At 53.1% G+C, this 22,219-nt stretch overlaps 2 protein-coding genes and 1 non-coding gene across 7 annotated transcripts; 1 reads left to right on the top strand and 2 right to left on the bottom strand.

The window, feature by feature from the left end:
• The first annotated feature begins 3 nt into the window (after positions 1–3).
• LOC117650311 (G patch domain-containing protein 1 homolog) lies at positions 4–3,758 on the top strand. Its single transcript, XM_034393642.1, has 10 exons — positions 4–333; positions 404–624; positions 705–853; positions 940–1,327; positions 1,404–1,777; positions 1,869–2,098; positions 2,201–2,318; positions 2,426–2,614; positions 2,728–2,995; positions 3,080–3,758. The coding sequence occupies exons 1-10, from the start codon at positions 273–275 to the stop codon at positions 3,674–3,676; spliced, it is 2,595 nt and encodes an 864-aa protein (XP_034249533.1). The 5' UTR covers positions 4–272; the 3' UTR covers positions 3,677–3,758.
• A 119-nt stretch (positions 3,759–3,877) lies between these two features.
• On the bottom strand, positions 3,878–3,950 carry Trnan-guu. The gene has a single exon. It is a non-coding gene; the product is annotated as a tRNA-Asn (tRNA).
• Positions 3,951–4,292: 342 nt separating this feature from the next.
• LOC117650306 (leucine-rich repeat serine/threonine-protein kinase 1) lies at positions 4,293–21,901 on the bottom strand. Of its 5 annotated transcripts, none has more exons than XM_034393625.1 (26): positions 21,793–21,901; positions 21,134–21,264; positions 20,876–21,032; positions 20,756–20,796; positions 20,494–20,659; positions 15,737–15,896; positions 15,512–15,656; positions 15,138–15,428; positions 14,423–15,001; positions 14,185–14,346; positions 13,741–14,082; positions 12,911–13,597; positions 12,148–12,822; positions 11,440–12,073; positions 11,136–11,360; positions 10,926–11,048; positions 10,635–10,834; positions 10,124–10,262; positions 9,763–10,047; positions 9,142–9,656; positions 8,938–9,053; positions 8,665–8,845; positions 7,956–8,568; positions 7,764–7,873; positions 7,560–7,682; positions 4,293–7,479 (listed from the first exon to the last, which is right to left on the bottom strand). In XM_034393625.1, the coding sequence occupies exons 2-26, from the start codon at positions 21,185–21,187 to the stop codon at positions 5,974–5,976; spliced, it is 8,229 nt and encodes a 2,742-aa protein (XP_034249516.1). In that variant the 5' UTR covers positions 21,188–21,264; positions 21,793–21,901; the 3' UTR covers positions 4,293–5,973. The 5 variants fall into 5 exon arrangements, with proteins under 5 accessions (XP_034249516.1, XP_034249519.1, XP_034249517.1 ...); XM_034393628.1 differs by having other exon boundaries at positions 21,859–21,877; XM_034393626.1 differs by lacking the exon at positions 21,793–21,901 and adding an exon at positions 21,588–21,751.
• Positions 21,902–22,219: the final 318 nt, after the last annotated feature.

Raw genomic sequence — 22,219 nt, 5'->3', positions numbered from 1 at the left:
GAATAAGGCAGCGCTCTACGCCGTAGTCGCACGATATGGCTATGTTTTCACAAAATAAACAGCGAGTATGGACCGATTTCATAGAAAATGCTGAAAACTACACGATGACGGATTGACTTTACGCCCACTCTAGTCACAATCCAAGCTCTTTTAGTATTTGCCCTTTTTTTGGGTGCAGCTGGACGTTTTATCGAAACTGAATAATTTCACTTAAAGTGGGGTGTAACGATTCTAACCCTAGCTATCGCATATCAAAAGTACACATTACCAAAATGTCTTCAGACGACGAAGATTTAGCGTTCTACGGTACCCCATTGGATCCCATTGAAGAAGGTATAGTTCTTCAAACGAGAGGTATGTGATGCATCATGACAAATATTTTGACACTGTTGTTGTCTTGCAGATGCGATTCCTAGTAAAAAGCCAACTCCCATTGAGGAACAAGAGGTACGAGACAAGTATGGACGTAGAAGATTCCATGGAGCTTTTACCGGAGGATTCTCAGCAGGATACTTTAATAGCGTTGGCTCAGAAGAGGGGTGGACACCATCCGCTTTTAAGTCTTCACGCTCTGAAAAGGCGACTTCACAGTTCCAAAAACCGGAAGATTTTATGGATGATGAAGTATGTAGCATGTAGTTTACTGCTCTATTATGTGCCTAAGAAAATTAATCTTACACAGCTGGATATGTGCTCATTCTCAGGATACAGGTGAATTTGGTATTGCTCCAAAAGTTCTACGAGCAACTTCTGATTATAAGCAGAGCTCATCTCGCAAAAGACATCTCATGAATTTATCAACCGGACCTATTCCTGGTCAACCAGTTCTTAGAGACATTTTGCAACCAGCCAAGTAAGTATTTATGTCAAACATACCTTTATTAATTCCTCAATTGCTCAATCTTCCTGTTTAAAAAAACTTCTTCTTTCTGTTTGCAGAGAAACTGTTGGAGTCCGCTTGTTAAGAAGTATGGGATGGCGTCCAGGCCAAGGTGTGGGCCCACGTCTAAATCATCAGCAGAAGAAAACTCAACAGCGAGAGATTAGGAAGGCTTCTAAAAAAGTATATGGATGTCAGTTGTTACCCCAAAACACTTCAGCAAACAGTGAAAATGATTCATCTGATGAATCAGATAGTGAATTGAAATCCATCACTTTTGCACCTGATGACTATGAAGCATTTATTGTTAAAACTAAAGATGATGTGTTTGGAATTGGTTACAAGGGTCTTGATAAGAGGCCTGTTCTTTCTAAGCATGTTCAATTATTTGAACCATCTTACCTTGGAATGCAAGAGAAGAAGAAAAAAGTTGCAATTTGGGGACAGGTATGTGGGTTATAAATACTCCTTTTAACAAGTAAGTTGATTTTATTTATTTCTCAATTAATTTTCATGTATGCAGGCATTTGGGGTTGGGGCTCTTGAAGAAGATGATGAAGACATCTATTCAAGGGATGACATGTCCCAGTATGACTTTGCTTTGGAATCCAGTTCCATGATAGCTCAGCGGAAGAAGGAAGAACGAGCCTTGGAGAAGCGAGGGCATCTTGCATTGACTGCTCCTCGAGAAGCAGGGGCACCCCTAGAGGGCTTTATTCTTGGCAAGAATAAGCCGAACTCACAGAGAAAATTTTTCCGACCACCAGATCTACCTCCTGGGTTCAAGGCTTTCCATGAAACAAGAACATCAAGATGGGATGTGAACAGCAAAGGAGAAAAAGAAAATGTTGCAAAGAAACAAGGTCTTGGAAGGCATGATCTGGATGCAAGAGTAAGGTACAGGCACTTGGCTTTTTTGTGTGTATTTCATGGATAAGTTATATGAAATGCTTTAAAGTTAATAGTTTTGTTCTTTTGAATTTAACAGAGGGAGTATATTAGATGAGCCATTACCAAAACCCGCTGCACCTCCTACCAGTGATGTACGTCCACCAGTACCTCAAGTCTTATCAACATCGCTTGCACAGTCACCACTGATGGCTTCGTCTGACACTATCCCTTTAGCTGGAACTAGCTCATTTCGACCTTTCATATCTCAACCAGAAAAACAGGCTCGCTATGAGAGGTTTTTAGAACTCACTAAATATGGTCAGAGAGGTAAAATAACTGTTCCTGACAGTGTTTGTGTCCATTTTTTAAAAATTTGGATAGCCATATAATTAACAACTTTAAACTGAATGATTTTTGTTCAAATTTTAGATTTACTGCCCACAATTCAGCCTGCTTCTATGACTGAGTGGGACAAAGAACATGAAAGGAGTGAATTTGAACAAGCTGCTCGACTGTACAAACCATTAAGTGGCATCATGAATGACAGGTAGGATTTCAAACGTTTAGTTAATACATTACTTATCCTAATGTTCCTTTAATGAAACTCTGATCATTATTCTTTTTACATTTTATTTGTAATGTCTATGCTCACAGGTTTGTGTCAGCATCACAATCAGACGACAGTTTGAACCCACTCATTCCTGTAGAAAAAATGAAACATGGTAATGAGGAAATGCGAAATGCAGCCAAAATGAAATTATTTGGAAAACTAACTAGGACAAGAGGAAGTTGGCAACCTTGTGCTCTGTTGTGCAAAAGATTCAATGTTCCACAACCTTCTTGGTAAGAAGTGTTCAGTATCTTTTTTATCATTGCAATTTAATTTTTATTAAATGTATCTCAAGAAATAATGGTGTTTTTCTGTTTGTTTCTTTTTTTTATAAATATGATAACAGTCTTCCAGAAATGACTCAGCCAGGTCAACGCCCCAGCTCTTTTTCGGTGTTTGACTATCTAGAGGCCAGTTCTCATAACACCTCAGTGGAAGTCCAACATGTGGAGAAAGAAGACGCTTCTGACTGTATCCCAACTGTAGCAGAACACCCTTCAAGTTCTCAAGCAAAACAAGATAAGCCTGAGGATGATCTTAATGAAGGACCTGAAGCTACCAAGAAGGTTCACAACATTTCTGATACATTGGCAAGACTGCTAGCTGATGATACGGCAAGTTTCCTTCTATTGCATTTCTTGTCTTGTCTTTTTTTTCCTAACTCAGGAAATTGTTTTGACTTTAAATTCTTTTTACAGGGAAAGGAGCAGCCAGAACCTGAAGAGAAACCTGACCTGTTCAAAGCCATCTTCCTTTCAAGTAGTGAAGATTCTGAATCAGACTCTGAAGATGATACTGGTTCTCAAGCCAACACTGCTCTAGCAAAAAATATTTCCAAAGAGGATCTTGTTGCTCCTCGCAATCTATCACCACCAAGGGGTATATTTGCTAATCTTGACCTAGACGCTCTCAATACAAGACCTTCAGAAAAACAGGAAGAAAAGACCACCGTATCTGAAAGAGAAACTGGTGAAATACATCATTCCTTGATAAAAGATGATGCTCAAGGAGATGATATGATGTATGGTCCAAGACTACCGACAGCAACGCCGAAAATGAATGTTCCAAGTTCTTCTGACACATTTAAATCACATCGAAAAAGTGAGAGTGCCCTTTGGGTCGAGCGTAAAGTAAAAAGTGAAAATACAATTGCGTCAAGTGATTCTGATGATTCTTCATCATCAGGTAGTGATAAAAAGAAATTGTCTAAGAAGAAAAAACACAAAAAAGAAAAAAAGAAGAAAAAAGATAAGAGACATAAAAAGCACAAGTCCAAGCATAAAAGAAAATCTTGATTTGTCACTTTCTATTACACCGTATTGTAAACTCAATTCTGTGATTACTGATATGGATTTAAAAGACTTAGCATTGTAGTCATTTTGTCTCTTCCTTTTCTTTTCCTTCTAATGCCTTACTGAAAGAACACATTGTGGAAAATAGATGGCAAGCAACACTAATCCTCTACAGCATGCTGACAAGGACGATGAACAAAACAACGCCCCCGGGTGGGGTCGAACCACCAACCTTTCGGTTAACAGCCGAACGCGCTAACCATTGCGCCACGGAGGCATGTGTATCCACAGGTCCTTGCCGCAAAGGAATGATTCGTACTTTGCAAACAGTGCATCACCCAGGGAGCGAACACGCTGCCCGCGTGGCAGGCGAGAGTTCTGCTCAATTTTTTCTCTATCTTTGCTGAGAAAGTGTTGTATCCCAGTTTACTTGCCTGATGCTCTGATCACCGAGGTATTATCTATGAAGGCGGCGATAAGCCGGGTGAGAGAAAAAGTAAAAAGGGCTGTTGAGTTCATCAATCACTCTCAAAATTGAAGTCTAAGGCGGCATGTGTTGTCAAGTCCATTAGGCACATGTGTTCATCTTAGGAGTATTAAATTAAAAAAGCATTAAAAGTCAGAAATCACAAAAAAAGTCTTTAATTAAAAAGTCAGTTATAAGAAATAACATGACACATGACATAAATTATCAGGTAGTACAACCATATGGTACCATATTACCATATCATTTGGTATTGACAAAGTCTTCAGAGTGAAAGAAATCCCCGAAACAAGAACATAAATTACTCTTTAAATATTAATTTTTTTGATGGTAGTATGCTTTGACAGTATATTAATTACATTGACACAGCTTTATATAAATTAACAAATTGTTCAAGTAAACTGTCTTAGTTGAAAGAACCGTTTATTACTGCTTAAAAGTCTTCTACTCTCAGCCATGTACAGTTCTAGACATATTGTTTACAATACCAAAGCACAGCAAATGTAGACTAACATGACTTACGATGCCAATAGTGACTAGATGTCAGATAAAAGGGTTCCGTTGAACGTGGCGTCACAGCATTAGTGAGGATGGTGTGTTTGAATAACACAACACAGACTTTAACTTGTCAATAATGAAAGCAAATAGTCTTCAAAATTGATTGCTTCATCTGTGCATTAGGTCATTTTCTTTTGACAGAACAGAAGAAGACACTATTTATTAAGTGCTGTGAAACTAATACAGCATGTTTCTTATCAGGAGAGTGACAAGGGCAATAGTCAAAATTTATCTAGTTAAGCTGTCGAGTAAAATTGAGATAAGATTATCTCACCTATTACAAATTCAATGAATGGGTTGCAAGATTAATAAATCTTTACATGAGAAGATTGAATAATTAATGTCATATCTATATCACAAATATGAACTTAGTAAGTAGTGTAAACACAAAGAGTTCAAAACTGCCCAAAAGAGGCAGAACATTTAAAGTAAAAATATAGAGTTATCAACAAGATTGCTACTACATTGAAAATAATCGTCATATATTTGAATACTTTAAAGTAAAGGATAGGCAACAAATACGAGCATATTCAACATCTCTTGTACATTTAGCACAAATGTACAGCTAAAACTTCAAGAATATCACAACAAACCTGCATTCATTATTTTTTTAAATATTGTCAAGCGATACATGCAGAGTCACTTATACATGAGAAAACACAAGCAAAACAATTTTATCAGAACTCTGCAGCAGTACAGTGTAGATTGTAGGGCTATCGAGCACAAATCATTTAATTCATAAAGAAATCATTCAGTTCATTAAAACTAACACAAATCAAAAATCACATAACTGTCTCCTATTTGGTGTTAATGGAAACTGGAAATAGAAATTGCACATAAAAATGCAATAACAGCTACATAGAAAAGATGAAAAGAAAAAAAAATTCACAAAGACAGAAATTAAAAAATACACCACTTATCAATCAGTCAGTTTTTCCTGGAACAGTACAGCAGGAATGATTAAAGTTTTTATCTTACATTAAAAATAGGCGTATGCAGCGTAACCTGCATTCTCACTCAAGCCTTTGGCCTTGTTTCATAGGATCAACAATACGGTCTCAAAAATCAATAAGTTCACAGCCCTTTCGTTAGAAAAAAATAAAACGGGAGGAAATTAAAACACGAGATGTAGCCAGTTGGGCGGTATTTATGACTAGAAAGTGTCCGAGGTGTACGTGTGGACCGGCAGATGCTAACTACGTTGACTAGTCGGTCCAACTGGACGCTAGATGCTTGAAGGGCGCAGAAGCTACCGCAGCTACCGCACAGCCCAGTGCTGGGCACGCCATAGCAGCGCGCAGGTGCCGCTCGCGCTGTCGCTGCTGCTCAAGGTGGCCATGGTGTCGGTGTAGCGGCTGATGAGGCTGCGGTAGCCGCGGCCCACCGTGGCCACCAAGGGGTAGTCGGGGCCACCCTGGCCGAGGCCATGTCCCTGGCCCTTGCAATGCTCACCGAAGGACGGCCCCAGCCCGTTGCTGGGCGTGTTCTGGCCGAAGCCGGCGTCCGACGTGCTCCCTGTGCCGGAGGTCGAGTTGGAGTTGGACGAGGCCGACGCGGCAGACGCGGGGGTGGAGGAAGAAGAGACTTCGCTGAGGGAGCTCTCGGGCCGTGTGGCAGAGGCACCCTGACCGAGCCCCAGGGGCACGATGGCGCTCACCTCCTCCTCGAAGGGCCTGAACACGGTGATGGGCCGGAGAGTGGCGCGCTCCGCCACCACCACGCACCCCCACGTTGTGCCTATGTAGAGCTCGGCGCGCTGCACCGCCAGCGCGGTGACCTGGCAGCGGCCGGGGCTCAGGTGCTCCTCGATGCTGATGGACTTGAGGCTCTCCGAACACGGCACAAGCTTGGAGCAGTCCAGCTTGTTGATGAGGGACTTGGACTCCACGTCCCACTGGTGCACCACGCTGCTGGGGTACGCGCACGACCACACCGACGGGGCCGAGGAAGGGGATGACTCCGCTGCCGACACTAAGTGTCGCACCTCCGCGTTGTCTTGGTCCTGATCCGGATGCTGCAGCACGTCGTGGCCCGTGACTACATTGTCGTGGATCGTGTAGACGGACACGTTGCCATGGTCCTCTCCGCACCACAACTCGCAGAGCGTGTCCTCGAGGAAGACGGCGGCCAGAGAGTACAGCGAGCTGCTGCTGCCCAGCTCGGCCATGACGAAGCTGCCCTCGGCCATGGTCGGCGCGGCGGGCAGCGTGTCGCTGCGCACCAGGAAGAGGCGGCCGTTGGACATGGCCACGGCCACCCTCTGCAGCGCGGGCAGTGGCAGCAGGCAGCACACGCTGGCGCCAGGCTGCTCGTCCGGGTCCAGGCGGTAGGAGAAGAGGTGCGAACAGTCCGAGGCCGAGTACGCGTGGATCAGTCCGGCCGCGTCGCCCAGCCACACGGCCCCGGCTTGGCCGAGGCCGAGGCCCCCGAGGCCGGGCACGAAGCAGGCTGCAGAGAGCGTGTTCGGCGCGGACAGGCTGTACGACTGCAGCCAACTGCTGAGCGAGGCCAACAGCAAGTCCACCGTGCTTCCGCGCGCCAGCCACGCCCCCGCCACGCCGTCCTCGCCACCGCTGCCTCCCAGCCCCGCGCCGGCCACGCCCACCACGGTCTCGGCGTGGTCCAGCGACACCGCGTCGCACAGGTGAGTAAACTCGGGGGCAGAGGAGATCGACACCACCTGGCTGGCAGAGGGCCGGTCCGTGGGCTGCTGCGACCAGCACAGCGCCATCAGGTCCAGCATGTAGCTAGGGTACTGCGTCTCCTGGACGGGGAAAGAGGAAGGAACGTAAGGAAGTTTTGCGACTTCAATTTCTGGGGACATTAGTTCTGTGGGTGACATACCCGATACGTCAGAGGAGGGCGGCCACCCTCCAGGATGCACTCCTTGACAGACTCATGACCTTCAAAGGGTTGGTGTAGTGTAAGAAGCTCGTAGATGAACATGCCAAAGGAGAAACAATCAACCTGCAACATGAAAGATTTACATTAAGAAACTAAACAATAAATAAGGGTTGTCCAAGTTTTGAAGAGAATGATGAAAGTTACCTTTTCTGTGTATTCTTCCTCTCCATTGAATCTCATAATTTCTGGCGCCATGAACCCTTCTGTTCCTCCATAGCCCTTTGTTCCCGATGGCAGAGTGAGTCGACTTATACCTGTGGAAGAATTAAATATAAAAACAACGAGAAAAGGGAGAAGGTTGAGGTGGCCTAAGAAAAAAATGAACTTAAAACTCACCATAGTCAGCGAGCTTGATATGCACCAGGTCGTCGGGGTGGTCCTGGAAAGGTGGCGGCAGCGTCCAGACTAACACATTCTCGGACTTGAGGTCACGGTAAATTATGTGCTGCTGGTGGAGGTACTCGAGTGCCTTGGCAGCCTGCAGGATGATGGCCTGCAGCGCGAAGGGCCCGAGCCTGGCCCCGGAGCGGCGGTAGTGGCGCAGCACGGCGGAGAGCGCGCCGTGGGGCGCCAGGTCCAGGACCAGGGCCAGCGGGCTGGTGCACACCCCCACGAGAGGCACGATGTGGGGGTGCCGCAGGCTGAGCAGGATGTTGAGCTCCTGGCGCGCGTTGCAGTAGGCCTTGGTGGCGTACTGAAGGGGGTCTCGCGACCACTTGCCCTGCGCCGCCTTGAAGGCCATGACGGCCGACTGGTGAGCGTTGGGCCCGGGCTGCACGGGCTGCAGCATCTTCATGGCCACGTCCACGTTGAAGCTGGCGTTGCGAACGCCGCCCGGCCGCTGGCACGACCCCTTGAACACGAAGCCGAAGGCCCCGCGGCCCAGCAGCCTGCCTTGCTGCATGTACTCAGGCCGGATCAGGTAGCTCTCACCCAAGTCCAGGAAGATCTGTGTCAGAGCCAGAGTATAGCCAACAATTCAGAGAAAATGCAACAGAGCAGTAAAGCTGCCTTTACAGGCTCTAGAGACCTCCATAAATCTTACCGTATCCGGGGCAACCTGCGCTAAAGGGAAGTCTCCATGCGTAGGGCAAGTGACACATTTCTTGTCATAGGCTGCCAAGATGCACTCTTCAACCATCCAACTGAACTGCATCAAAGAATCATCCACAGGACGAAAAGCTTCTTCACTGTAGCGAGGATGGCCCTCTTTCGATGGATTCCGACTGACAAAATAAAGATGAGATGACATAAAATGAGGTTGCTTTTCCCACACCAAATACTTTATTGATGAGTGTAATTTAAAATTATAACCAACCTGGATCCAGCACTTTCCGGGCCAACCCCACTATCACCATCTGAAGCACAACTTTCCTGACTTTTTCTGGTCAATCGGCTCAAGAAACCGGATTCATTGTCAGCATGTGAAGGCGTCTAAACAGCACAAACAGCAAATGAATAACAAAATTCCTAGCACATCCAAGAGAAAATAAGAAGAGCTGAAATGATCTATGATGCATACCTTGGGAACTGTAGGGCGATCAGATTGAGAGACATGTTCCCAGTCATCAGAGTCATCTGAGCGAGTTCGAGGTCTAGTACCATCACCATTTTCACAATTAAGACTGATACAGCGAGGGCATGGCACAAGGCGAGTGACAAGAAACCGCCCCTCAGAGGTATGCACAAACCTTGTGCCTAGTGTGGGATACCAGTCTTCCAGCAGGACATCAATATGATCCACAGCTAAGGCAAGCAACTTGGTGACATACTCTAGGTTTGGATCTAGTACAACAGCTTGGTAACCAATGGGGCTGTCACCAGACAACTCGTCTGTGATAGGTCGCTTGATGACAACTGTGTCCACAGGAAAGTATATTTCCAGGATGGAGGAGTTGGCTAGGTCTACATCTGTCCAAGTTCCTTCTTGCTTAACCCTTAACTGAAGTTGGCTATAGTCCATGGGGCTGTTTTTCATTGTTCGTAAGATTTCTTTCATACGGAATAATGTTGTGTCCGCATAGCGTAGCTCCATTCCTTCAAACAAAAAGAAAGGGCAATTTAATAGAAAATAAACTGGACAGCAATCTAAGAATTATAATATTAATTGTAAAATATGAGTTTTCTTACTAATAGACATTACCTGTTTGCCAAAGAAACCAGTCAGCACGAACATCTAACATCTGAGCTAGGCGAGCATCTGTTGTCACCTCCTTGGGCATGACAAAGAAGGAACGCACTATGTCTACAACAGCATCATCAGCCAAGATACGGGTCATTAATCTAGACCAAAACCCACTGGGGAAGTACGACATGAGGAGCAAGCGCCGGATGGATACTTCGGGATCGCTACGATGTGTTAACTCGCAGCTTGCAGCAGCAGCAATAGCAGAGGCACTAGGCTCGACCTCCAGTGCTGCTTCAATAGCTGGAAATGAACAAATGATATTTTTACTTGGCTCCTGTTTAAAAAAACAATGTAAAGATAAGAAGAGATTCCTTACATGGCGAGGAGGGTGTTATGCGACCGGTGGAATCTTGAGATACAGATGTGTAGAATGAAGAATTGCCAATATGCACTCTTGCAGGAGCGCTAGCAGCTTTTTTACTGCGAACAGCCCACCCTCTAGACCGCACAGGAATCTGCAAAGACAAAAAACATCCATGAGTCATTTTGAAAACAAACTTTAGAAAAGAACACATACATGCAAAATTCAAGCCACAAGTTACTGCTGCATAAATATTTGGAGTAAGTGATGTGCAACATTTTCATTGGCTGTATACCACTAGCTTAGTAAAAAGTGCATTAAAAAATCAAAATCATTTAATAAATTAGAAAATTATCTAATCTAAACATCAAATTTTCTACAAAAACACAACAAAAACCAAACCAAATCCACCTCAAACTCAAAGCAACCAAAAATTATAACACAAAATTATCTAATTATTGAAAGGTTCAAACGGCACATGTCACCCAAACCAAAATACCATGCAGGAGTAGTGGTGGCACAGCACCTTTACCCTGACAGGGTTTGTTGAAGGGAGTTGCAAGTCTTCTTCGCAGGGCAACAAGGATGGGATGAGAAGAGTTCGACTGTCCCACGTCAAAGCAACTTCAAACTTGTTAAGCAGACTCACAATGTAGCCTCTTGTGTCAACAGGACCTATTGCCGAAGATTTGAATACATGCTTAAGATCATCCAGCTTCATTACTCCTGTAAAAACAATCAAATAGTTAGTTTCTGCTCAATTGTGTGATAGTTTTGAAACCAAGAATTAATTAATCTCAATTCATAAGACAGTTACCTGTTCTTGCAAATGGATTTATTTCCCGAATAGTTACTACATGGGCTAACATATCACAGAGCCACTGAGGGTCAAGAAAGTATAAGTCTTTAAGAGTTGCGTCATCATAGTGTAACAGCAAGCCTAAAAGAGAAATAAAACAAAAGGACAGTGAAAAAAGAAAGCCAAACCCAAGTATTTAAGCAAGATACTGTGAAAGATAGAGCTTACCGTTATCATGCAAAAATAAGGTTGCTTGATGCAGCTCAGACCAGTCTCTGAAAGTCCTGCCGTACCGGTGTTGCATCTCATACCATACGACCGCCTTGTACTGCTCTGCGTTGAGGACCGGGTCCACGCCTTTGGACTTGCGTTCCGCGGCAAGGTGTCCCACGACGTCCTCCAACATCAGGTAGCTGGCGGGGACCTTCTGTTCCAGCAGAAGTTCCTTGCTCCCTAAACACGAGGAGGTCAGAGAGGGTCTCCAGACGGACCGAGTCACGGTGAGCACGACCTAGTGGATTGTGTCACTCACCTGGGGGCCGCAGACTGAAGACGGTGTCGTAGATGAGGTTGCAGAGCAGCTTGATGTTGTGCCTCGTTTTGCAGCTCACTTCGATTGTGTCGAGGACGCGCGGCAACCCACACTTCTCCGCGTCCACGATGTTGATGAACTTGTCCCGAATCATTTGCTGCAGGTCCTCGGACACAGCGGCGGGCATGGCGCCCTGGCTGTCGCGCACCGCGTCGTAGTGCGTGCCCACAATGATGACGGGGGAGTTGGGCGCGCGCGCCTGGATGTTCACCAGCCACTGCAGGATTTCCTGGATGCCCTTGGCGCCATCCGAGATCTTCCACACCACCAGGTAGAGGCTGCGCTTGGACAGGAAGTACTGGTGCGTGGCGTAGTACTCGCGCTGGCCGCCGAAGTCCCAGGTGCGGAAGACGACGGGGCCGTAGTTGGAGTTGGACTGCCCCCGCTTCTTCTCGTACACCCAGTCCCCGATGTCCACGCCCACGGTGGACATGTTGATGCCGCGCGAGGTCTTGGTGTTGACGTTCTTGTTGCCCATGCGCTTGGCCCAGTGCTCCGGGCCAGCGGGCCGCTTGCGGAAGGACCCTGTGCCTTCCTGGCGCAGCTGCTCCAGGAGGGAGGTCTTGCCGATACCCTGGAAGCGAAGCGTTCATGCGTCACACACAGCCGTCGACAATGCGGACAATCGATAAGGAAAATGATACTTACCTGCACCCCAACGATCATTAGCTTGATACGCGCGTAAGGCTTGGCGTCCTCCAGCACGGACTTGAGGTAGCCGATGACGTCCATGGTCTTGAACTTCTTCGAGTCGATCATGGACTTGAGCGGCTCCTGCAGGTTGCAGCCGCGCGTGTTGAGGTTCCAGAGGCGCGACAGCAGCCCCATCTGGTGCGGCAGCTCGCACACGTCCGCGTTGCCGCTGATGTTGAGCACCGACAGGTTGCTCAGCTCGTGGATGTTGTGTGGTATCTCTTTGAGCTGGTTGTTGCTCAGGTCCAGCATGCTCAGGTTAGGCATCATGAGGCGCGCCTTGGAGCTCCCAGAGCCCTGGTGGCGCGCGGACGAGGCCGCACTTGACAAGTCCGCGTCCGTGGACTCCTCGTCATCCACCCCGCCACCGCCGTCGTCATCCGTCGACAGCTGGATGCGCGTCACGCGGTTGTCGGTCAGGATGAGGGTGCGCATGTTGTCGAGGCGCAGGTGGCGGCGGTGCACGCACACGCAGTCCAGGATGACGCTGCGCAGCGTGCGGCGGCACTGCAGCGCGCCGCCCAGCGCGGGCAGCTTCACCATGGCTGGGGCCGCGGTGGGGATGGGCGGCGAGGCCGGAGCGGCGGCTTCAGCGCTGGGCGCGAAGCAGGCCAAGGCGGCGGGGTCCATCTGCAACAAAACGAGCACGGTGAGCATACGGTAGGAATGAAATTCCACTAATTCTTGAAAAGTGAAGAGGGCGGGCCATGGTGCTAACCTGGGGCAGGCTGGGCCAGCAGGACACCTGGTTGTGCGACAGGTCGAGCTGCTTGAGCGAGTTGGGGTAGGACGTGATGTAGCCCATGGAGCGCAGACTGTTGTAGGCGAGGTTGAGGCGGGTGAGGTTGACAGCTAGGCATGGCAGAGCGGCGGGGATGCTGGCGAACTGGTTGTGGGCGAGGTTGAGGGCAGACAGCTGCGAGCAGCCTTCCTGGTCACCCTCGTTGAGCAGGATCTGCTCCGTCACCTCCACGCCGTGGCCGCGGCTCCACATGTTGTGGTGCGCCAGGTCGCGCTGCCGCAGCGTCTTGGCGCTGGCGTACGAGGCGTGCAGCGACCGGCTGTCCAGGGCGTCTTCCGCGGGCGACAGCAAGTTGAGGTTCAGTTCCTCCAGGGCCTCGAGCGCACCGCCACACGTGTCCGTCGAGGAGCGGCTCGAGTCGACGGACGACACGCTCAGCGTGTCCGCGGCCGCACCGTGGCCATGGCCGTGGCCGAAGCCAAGCCCCAGGCCGACGGGGTGCCCCAAGGGGTGCTCGGAGGGAAGTTCGCGCAGCAGGTTGAAGGCGGCGTTCAACTCCTTGAGCTTGGGCGCGCGCCACATAGAGTAGGGCAGCGCCTGCAGCTGGTTGTTGGAGACGTCCAGCGTCACCAGACTGGGCAGCGAGAACACCTCCTCGGGCACCTGCACCACAGCAATACATTGAACCGTTAGCTTCATGATAAAAAGTTCCAAAACATTCTGTTCTAGAGTACCCGGGTACTGAAACCACGCCCAGCCGTGTGGCGGCAGGCGGGTACAAACTTCGACGTTTTTGAACAAGTTACCTGAACGAGACGGTTGTCCTGCAGGTAGAGCTCCTTGAGCGAGGGCGCGTTGTACGCCGCCTCCTCACTCGCAGCTCCTCGAAGCTTTCCCTTGGACCGCCCCTTGACGCCACGCGACGAAGGCGACCCTCCGGGTTCAGGCAGCCGCTCTAGCTTGTTGTTGGCCAGGTTGAGGTAGCGCAGGCTCTGCAGCTGCATCACGGCGGCGGGCACGTACTCCAGCGCGTTGTTGGACAGGTCCAGGCGCGTGATGGCGTACAAGGCGATGTCCTGGTTGCGAGGGTTGAGCTTCAGCTTGGGGTTCACGTGCAGCGCCGCGTCCACCAGCCACTGCGTGCGCACCTGCAGCATCATACCAGAGGGAATGTTAGGACAATCAATAATTACGATGCGGTCTGACGAAATAAATCAAACAGCACCATTTTTGAAGGATTTGCCACTGACCTGTGCTAGCCCGCAGCGCAAGCCGTGCCAGTTGATCATGGCGGGCGTGTTGGGGAACATGGAGCTGTACGTGAGGCTGGCCAGCCCCGCGAACTGGCTAGCCGCCGGCACGTTGTCGCTCATGGCCTTCTTGTTGATTTTGAACTCGGGGTCCGGGTGGGCCTACACAGAAGAAAGACTGTCAGCATACGCGTTCCCGCCGAGTAGTTTCCAGCTTTCGCCGCTAACCGGGCCGTACCTTGATGGAGAGAAGCTTGGCCAGCAGGATGTCCTCCTTGGCCGTGCCGTGGCCGTGGCCGGCCGCCACCCTGAGCGCGCGGCACTCGTCGTCGCGCGCCCCGAACCGCAGCATCAGGTCCACCATGCCGATGTCCCGGTTGCGGCACGCCTCCACGAGGGCCGTGGAGCCCCCACCCTGCGGCCCGCCCTGCGGCCCCGCGGCCTTGCCGCCGCCCTCGTCGTGGCCGGCAGACGAGTACGCGGCAGGCCCGCTGCCGGGGACGGGGTCCTGCGCCACGATGTTGGGGTCGGCGCCGGCCTGCAGCAGGGCGTTGGTGATGTCCCAGTGCTTGCCTCGCGCCGCGGCGTGCAGCGCCGTCTCGGCGTTGGCGTTGCAGCGCAGGTCCAGCAGCAGCGGGCTGAGCTGCCGCTCCGTGGCCGAGGCCGTGCTGCCGCCGTTGCCGCGCGAGCTGAGGCTCAGGTTGAGGCGCGACATGATGGAGTGGATGCCGTCCGAGATGCGGCGTGCGCCCCCCGTGGGGCTGCGGAGCTCGGTCGCTTCGTTGGCCTCGGTGCCGTCGGCCGTCTCAGCGGAGGACTGCCAAGGCATGGTCAAGGGGTGCAACAAGTTAGCCTACGTCGCGAGCGCGATTACACTCCAAACAGTCGGGCAGTGACGTCCTAGTGTCCTTGCCCTGCAGTCTGGAGGGAGGACATGGAAACAAACGACTCACCTTGATGCGGCGCGCCGTGACGCGGAACTTGAGGAGCATGTCGACGAGCTTGAAGTTGCCGAGGACGCAGGCGAGGTACAGCACGTTCTGGCCGGTGCGGTCCTGCATGTTGATGTCGAAGGGGAGCTCGTACTCCCACTCGTTGACGGCGTCCTGGAACGTCGTCAGCACGCTGGCCGGGTAGCTGTGCTTGAGCAGCAGCTCGATGACGGGCAGGTGGCCGTTGATGGTCGCGGCGTGGATTGGCAGCCATTCCTCCACCGTGAACAGCTTCACGAGCTCGGGGAACCGCTGCAAGAAAAACAGACGTCAGTACATCAGTGTATAAAAGCCCATCGTGAGATTGGAACCCGATTTGTCGGTGAGCCGCATACCTTGAGCACGATCTGCACCACGTCCTTGCGGCCCTTGAAGCAGGCGATGTAGAGCGGCGAGTAGCGCGTCACTGGGTGGATGCGGCCGTCGGCGTGCCGGTCCAGCAGCTCCTGCACGATCTCGCGGTGCCCCAGCTCGCACGCCCTGCACGACAAGGAGCCCGTCAGGTAGGCCGAGTCTCGCAGAGCGCGAGCGCCTCCTGCAGAAGGGACACTGATACTCACAGGAACAGGAGCGTGTTGGAGCCGTTGGGCGCCATGTTGATGACCAGCTCGGCGTCGGGGCCCTGCTCCGCCAGCAGGCTGCGTACCTGCGCCAGGTCGCCGGCGATGACGGCATCGCGGACCTGGGCGTGCGCGCCGCGCCGCACCGACTCCTTGGCGTCTGCAACAGGCACATCGTGCACGGGGCGCACGGCCGTCAGGGAAAGGGCGAGGAGGCGGCTGGACGGGGAGGGGAGCCCGCAGCATCGAGACACCTTGGCGGCGACAGAGACGAGACCGAGTGGCGGTACCTCGTCGACTTGCCTTCAGTGATGTCGTCGACGAAGTAGCAGCACGCGTCGAAGGCCGAGTCCGCCGCCGCCCCCTCGCACTCGGGGGGCGGGTCCGGGGGCGGCGGCGGCGGCGGCGTGGGGTGGGGCACCTGCTGGGACTGCCATCTCTCTTTGAGAGGCTCGGCGATGGCCACCGAGAGGAGTCGCTGGAGTTGCTTCATGGTTCATCCACCTCATGCTTCATTGCGCGCCGAGACGTCCTGTACGAGCACATGCACGCCGTGACAGTCCCGCTTCACTGACGTACCCTCATGGGCGCGGTGGTGGCCCCGACGGCCCTGCCTGCCCTGCCCCACGCGCCGGCCGGAAGGCGACTGCCAGGACGTCCGGCCCCTCGCACTCTCTCGCACATGCCTGACGCCGTGGGCTGGGCCGCTGGGCCGCTGGGTCGCGGGGAGGGGCGCTAACGGCCTGCCCCTTGGAGCCACCCCAACAGTAAGCGAGCGCGACCCCAATTTTGACCGGGACCCGGATGGCGCAAAAGGGCCCAGATCGGCAACGCGACGCCGCGACGCCCCGTAAGCTCATTAAGAAGCCACACACTGCGGCACTCGGGGCAGCCTCGCGGCAGCGGCGGCAGCGGCGGCAGCCCGATGGCGGAGGCGGGGCTGACAAGCCAAGGCTGGCCGTCCACGCCGTCCACGCCACTAGCAATCTGCCGGGCGCGCTTCCTTTGTCAACTCGCCAGCGCGGACAGCGCAGCAAGCGCCGCCATCGAACGGCCTCGCGGGGCCTCGCCTCGCCCGCCGAATATAGAAAGGCAGAAAGGCCCGGGCGGGGCTCGAACCCGCGGCGACTGGCCACCACCGGCAGCGCGGTCGTTGCACCGCGCCGTTTCGCCGCGGACATTCCTCAGAGCGCGACCGGGCCGGCGCAAATAACAACTTTTTGACGAGAGCTAAGTCCGAGGCCGGGCCGCCGGGCCGCGATCAAGAGGCGCAGCGAGCCAGGCCGGGCCTCCAGCGAGCCCGGGGCCCCCGGGCCCGGCCGTTGCAGCAAATGCAGCAAGTCAAGCGACGCGTGCGGTCATGCAGCTCACTGAATGGCGCTTGGCTCCGGCTCGGCTGGCTCCGGCTTCCGGGCCCGGTCAGGCCAGCGTCATTGGGCAACGCGGGCAACGCCGGCAACGCCCCGCGCGCCGAGCCGCGGTATCCTGGCCGCGTTATAACAACGGCACACCGAGCGAGACCAGCCGCCAGGCCACCACCGCCGCCACCGTCCCTTAGCCCTTAGCGCCCGACGAGTGGCGGGTAGGCTGTCCAGCGGCGCAGGGCGGCGCGGCGGGACTGCCTACCCCACGCCCTGCAGGCGCCAAGGCCCACGCGCTACCACGCAGCGCGACGCGTTGCGCGGGAACGGGCCACGGAGGCAAGACTGTTCCGCCCGAACCCGGACTGAAGAAGAACCGGAAACCCAAACATCGCGAATTTATTCCGTCACATTTCAATCCGAAAATTAGAAAAGGCTCAATCTAACCAGTCAAAATGCCCAAAAAGGCTGATTTCTGGTGGCTTTCTCGTTCTTGACCGGAGGCTCTGCTGCGATAGTCTAATCCGCGCCGGCCATGCCCATACACGGATGCTCAGCCCGACACTCGACACTGCCGTTTGCACACAACCCCACGAGGCGGCTATGGAGGCGACTTGTCGCGGGCCGTGGGCGCCAGGCCGCCACGACGGCATGTTCATGCACACGTGGGGGCGCGCGGCGGCGGGGATCGCGTTACCGGCGAGGTTACCGGCCACTCTGTGCAGCCGATCTTGAAATCGGCTTTCGACGCACAGCTGCAGCCGGCTGCAGCCAACAGGCACGGACACCAAAGTGTAGTACAGTGGAAGAGGAGCGCATTTGCCGGCCGGCGCGTACTTTACGTAACGTACAACAGCGTGACGCAACACGCGAGCGCCTCACTCGGTCCGGGACGAGACGAGACGGACCAGACGAGCACCTGTCGCGGCCCTGCGCCGGCCGCCCACCCAGAGCACTAATCCGGAATCGGGGCTGGATGGGCACGCGCTGCACCGCTCGGGACACAAGTGCAGCCCCCCTGTGTTTACGTAACTCGGATCGAGCACCAGCGGATTGACCTTCGGGCGCACGACCCATCGCGTGTTAGGTTCAAGCATTTGAGTTTCTAGCCTATGGAGTTTCTAGTGGGCTGTTGCGCTCCAGCAGGGCAAAGCCTGGCGAAGCCCCTCAAAGTGTTCCCTCCATTTCCAACCTCGAGGCTCACCGCCTCGCGGCGCACGCAGGGCGTTACCCAACCGGCCGCAGCGCGGCGTGGAGCATCGAGATGCAGTCCGAGAAAACACGACGGTCGCGGCGTGGCCTGGCGTGGCCTGCGCGGCGCGGGGTGGCTTTGACCCTCCAGCCAGACACTGCCCCGCCCGGGCCGGGCCGGCCGTCGAGGTTCGGCTGTGCCATGGCTGTGCCGGCCATCGACGCGACATTTACGGCCACGCCTTTGTCCGCGCCGAAAGTCACGGTGGGAAAAAACAGCCCGTGGAAAGATAGACGGCGGCAGCGCCAAACCGCGCTCGGCCAGCCAGCAGGCAGCCAGCAGGCACGCCTGGAAGCGGCAGGAGGATAGGTGCGGCAAGAAAAATAAAAATAGAAATAAGAAGAACGCGCCGAAAAGAAGACAACAAACGGACGAAGCGACGCCGGCCAAGGTTGTGGTGCGGACTGCCGGGCCCAAGCCGCCCAAACCCGTTACTCACTCGTCTACCGTGCCAGCCGAGCCAGCCGTGCCAGCCGTGCCAGGAGCGCCGGCGAGGTCCCAATTCTACGCGTGTGCCGCAGCGCGTCTTGGCGCCAAACTCTCACTGAACGCGGAGAGCGGCACGAGCGTGGACGCCGAACGCGCTCGTCGGCATAATTGGCGCCATTACCATGAGCGCACCGCACCAGCTCGCCGTACTCGCCGTCCACGAGACTGAACAGGCAACCACTTTCCCCGCGCTTCGCAGTGGCCTTCCCCGAGACTAGCGGCCGAGACCGATAGGTGCGATAGGGCTGGACGCGCCCCGCCCGTACCGGGCACCGCGGGGTGCTTGTGCTTGCCGCTTGGCGGGAAGACGAGGTTTGAGCTGCCGGGCCGGGCTCTGCCACTCTGCCCCCGCGCCTTCAGTCGGACGCACTGCGGCACGCGACGCGGCGACACGGCACGACGCGCAGCGCGTCCTACTTGCACACCAGTCTTGCGGTATCCTTGGCGGGGACGCGGGACGTGCAGCAGGAGCAGGGCGTCGTCGATCGTCGACGCGAGCGGCGCGATAGGAACGGCGAAGCACACCGGCCGCGCACCGCGTACCGCGTCGAGGCGGTGGAAGCGAAGCGCGCCGCGCCACGGACGCAACACGAGTGCGGCGCGGCGAAGAGCGGCGGCGGAGCCGTGCTAGCCCAGGCCCCCGGCCCCAGTCCCCAGGCCAGCCCAGTGCCGCCGGCCGCGCCGGCATTTCATTGGGCCCCCTGCGCCCCGCGGCCCCGCGGCGTCTCCAAGGGATGCAGCGCGGCGTGCGTCGCGTCGGGGACGCCCGTACCACCCCACGCCGCGGCGTGCAGGGCGTGCACCGCAACAACGTCAACCACAAATTAGTTTGACCCAGCTTCAGCCAGCTTCAGCCACGACTATTTGCAGCCACCCAGCCCAGAGGGACCGGCGGAAAGGGGAGGGGGACAGGCGGAGATACGGGCCAATCCCACCCTCGCCGAAACAACGAGCTGTGCGAACCAATGGACCCAGCAGGTCCGGCAAAACAACTTGCTGAATAAAACACACCCCCTCTCGGTTTCCTGGCTACGCGTGTCGTCGGGGGACTTTGAAACTCACACAGGCCTCGAGAGCGGATGCCACAGCCCAGCCGAAACGTTCGAGGATGCGGGGCGGGCGGGGCGCGAACAAGGAGGGGCAGGGGGCAGCCCCACGGCCACGCTGCCAAATCCACCGGCCGCCGTGCGACTCTGAGGGGCGGTCCGGTTGGGGGCGGCACGAAGGGCCTAGCAGCCTGGGGCTGGGTCACCCAGAGACCGTAATCTGGTTAGGCCCGTGACCGTGCCCGCGCTCCTCCACAGGTGCGTCTGGGGTGTAGCGGCGAGTCACACATGCCACACACACACAACGCCAGCGGGGTAGGCAACCCATCCGGCTCCGTCGCGCTCCAACGGCGCGGCCAAGGAAGCGTGACCCATACCATACAGTGGGCTGGGCTGAGACCTCCAACGTTCGGTGTCCGGTGAACCTGCCTCTGGAGAGGCCCAGCTTGTTATCAAAGTAGGGCAAGGTGAGGGGCACGGCCACGGACGGGCCGTCCGGGACGGCAGAGGACAGGGAGAGAATGCCAGACTTTTCTCATGCTTCAACCCGAACCAAACAAGCAACACAACAGCAGCCGCCAAAGTGGCCGACAAACTCCAGGTACTAACCTGCCGCCTCTTTAAGAACCGCCATGCAGTCATGATGACCTCCCTTGTCTGCCAAGTCTCTTGCTGTCTGACCATGTCGGTCTGTAGCCACGAGGTCAGCATGATGTCTTAAAAGTTGGAGAACGTTGGTGACATGCCCATGGACTGCACTCACATGGAGTGGGGTCTGAAATAAAATGCATTTATTAAAACTGCGTAACAGTCCTTCTTATTTATTTACTAGTTATCAAATTATTTTATAGAGTTTAAATTTAAAACTTACTCTTGTATCTCCTCGAGGGCCGCAAGAAATATTTGGGTTAGCTGTAAATTGAAGAGAAATTTTCATTCGATTGACCCAACTAAACATGACACACCAAAGCAGTTCATGAAAGAAATTTACCTCCAGCTCGTAACAACACAGAAAGACAGCGAGATTTTGAGTTTGTGGCTGCTGCATGTAAAGGTGTTCGACCCCAAGAGTCCTGGCTGTTTATGTGAGCTAGTTGATCTCCATGTAATAAGTCTTCTAAAAGTTCTGCATTATCCCAGAGGGCAGCCTGAAAGAGGAATCAAGTTTTTGGTGCAGAGCAAACACATTTTTAACGATTGTCAAAATTTAATAACAAATAATTTTAAACAAATTATGGGAAACACTTACCTGATGCAGAAGCCTCCCTGGAAAATCCTCCTCTTCCTGGACTGCCTCTTCCATTTCTTGCACAATGACCAGATGTTACCAGTCAATGAGGAATAAGGCACTTTTCTGACATCTCGACGCCATGGTTAAACCTAAAATGGAAACAAACATGCTCAATTAGTTCCCCATTAATATAGTGCAAAGTAGACAGAAAATATAAGTAAACTCATGGGAAAATTAAATGTCAACAATAGAACATATCTGAAATGAATTCTAAAATAACTTAAGATCACCTTACAAGAAGGCTCAAAATCCTAGAGAAATATAAATTAAGGAAAACGAAACAATCTGCTGATGGTCTCCCATTCAGCACAGTGGGGGAGCAGCCGAAAAGGCACTTTCACTAGCTTTCCACCAACAATCCTAACCCCACTTCCGAGAGAACACAGATACGTTATCTAATAAAGTCACTTAATTTTTATGAGAAGTTGCAACGAGAAAGACAAAAGTATGCATAATAGTCTGATAAACAACGTGCAGCTCGACGACGTCGCAATTTGAACCCAAACAAAGCAAACTCTTCTGCTGTCAGACGAAGCTTTGGAATAACAACAACTTGAACGAGCAGGGCGGAAAGGTAACAGTTTCTACACATGTTGGATGACGAAAACTCCACTTACTAATGTTCATAAAACATTATCTTTGACTTCAAAGAAGCAGAATACGAAAGTACTTAGTTTATTCACAGTTTATCTTCCCCACGACGATTGAGAGGGAAAGAAAGGGGAGGGGGGGTAGTGTTATCTCCCTTCTGGCCGCTCCGCCTTCCTGCAGCACCGTTCCTGTATCAACCTCAGTGGCGCGAAACTGTCTCGGATTCGAACGCTTGTCAAAGCTTCCCCCAGCTTCAGGCTTCTCAGTCTCAAGGCTTCCCCCAGCACGAGAGGCATGACGAGCCATTCCAACCCAAAAACGTACTACCGCGTGTTGCGCTCTTGAGCAAAATGAAACGAACAAGGAATATGTGAGTGTAGACTGCACACATTCATCATAGTGCGATTGAATCGGGTTTTCCCTTTATATTTTGGACGTCCCAGGATAAAAATG

The sequence above is a fragment of the Thrips palmi genome, unplaced genomic scaffold, assembly GCF_012932325.1.
Source record: "Thrips palmi isolate BJ-2018 unplaced genomic scaffold, TpBJ-2018v1 HiC_scaffold_5, whole genome shotgun sequence".
NCBI classification, from domain to species: Eukaryota; Metazoa; Arthropoda; class Insecta; order Thysanoptera; family Thripidae; genus Thrips; species Thrips palmi.
The sequence above is the reverse complement of the archived record's forward strand: the minus strand, read 5'-3'. Positions and strand labels throughout refer to the sequence as shown.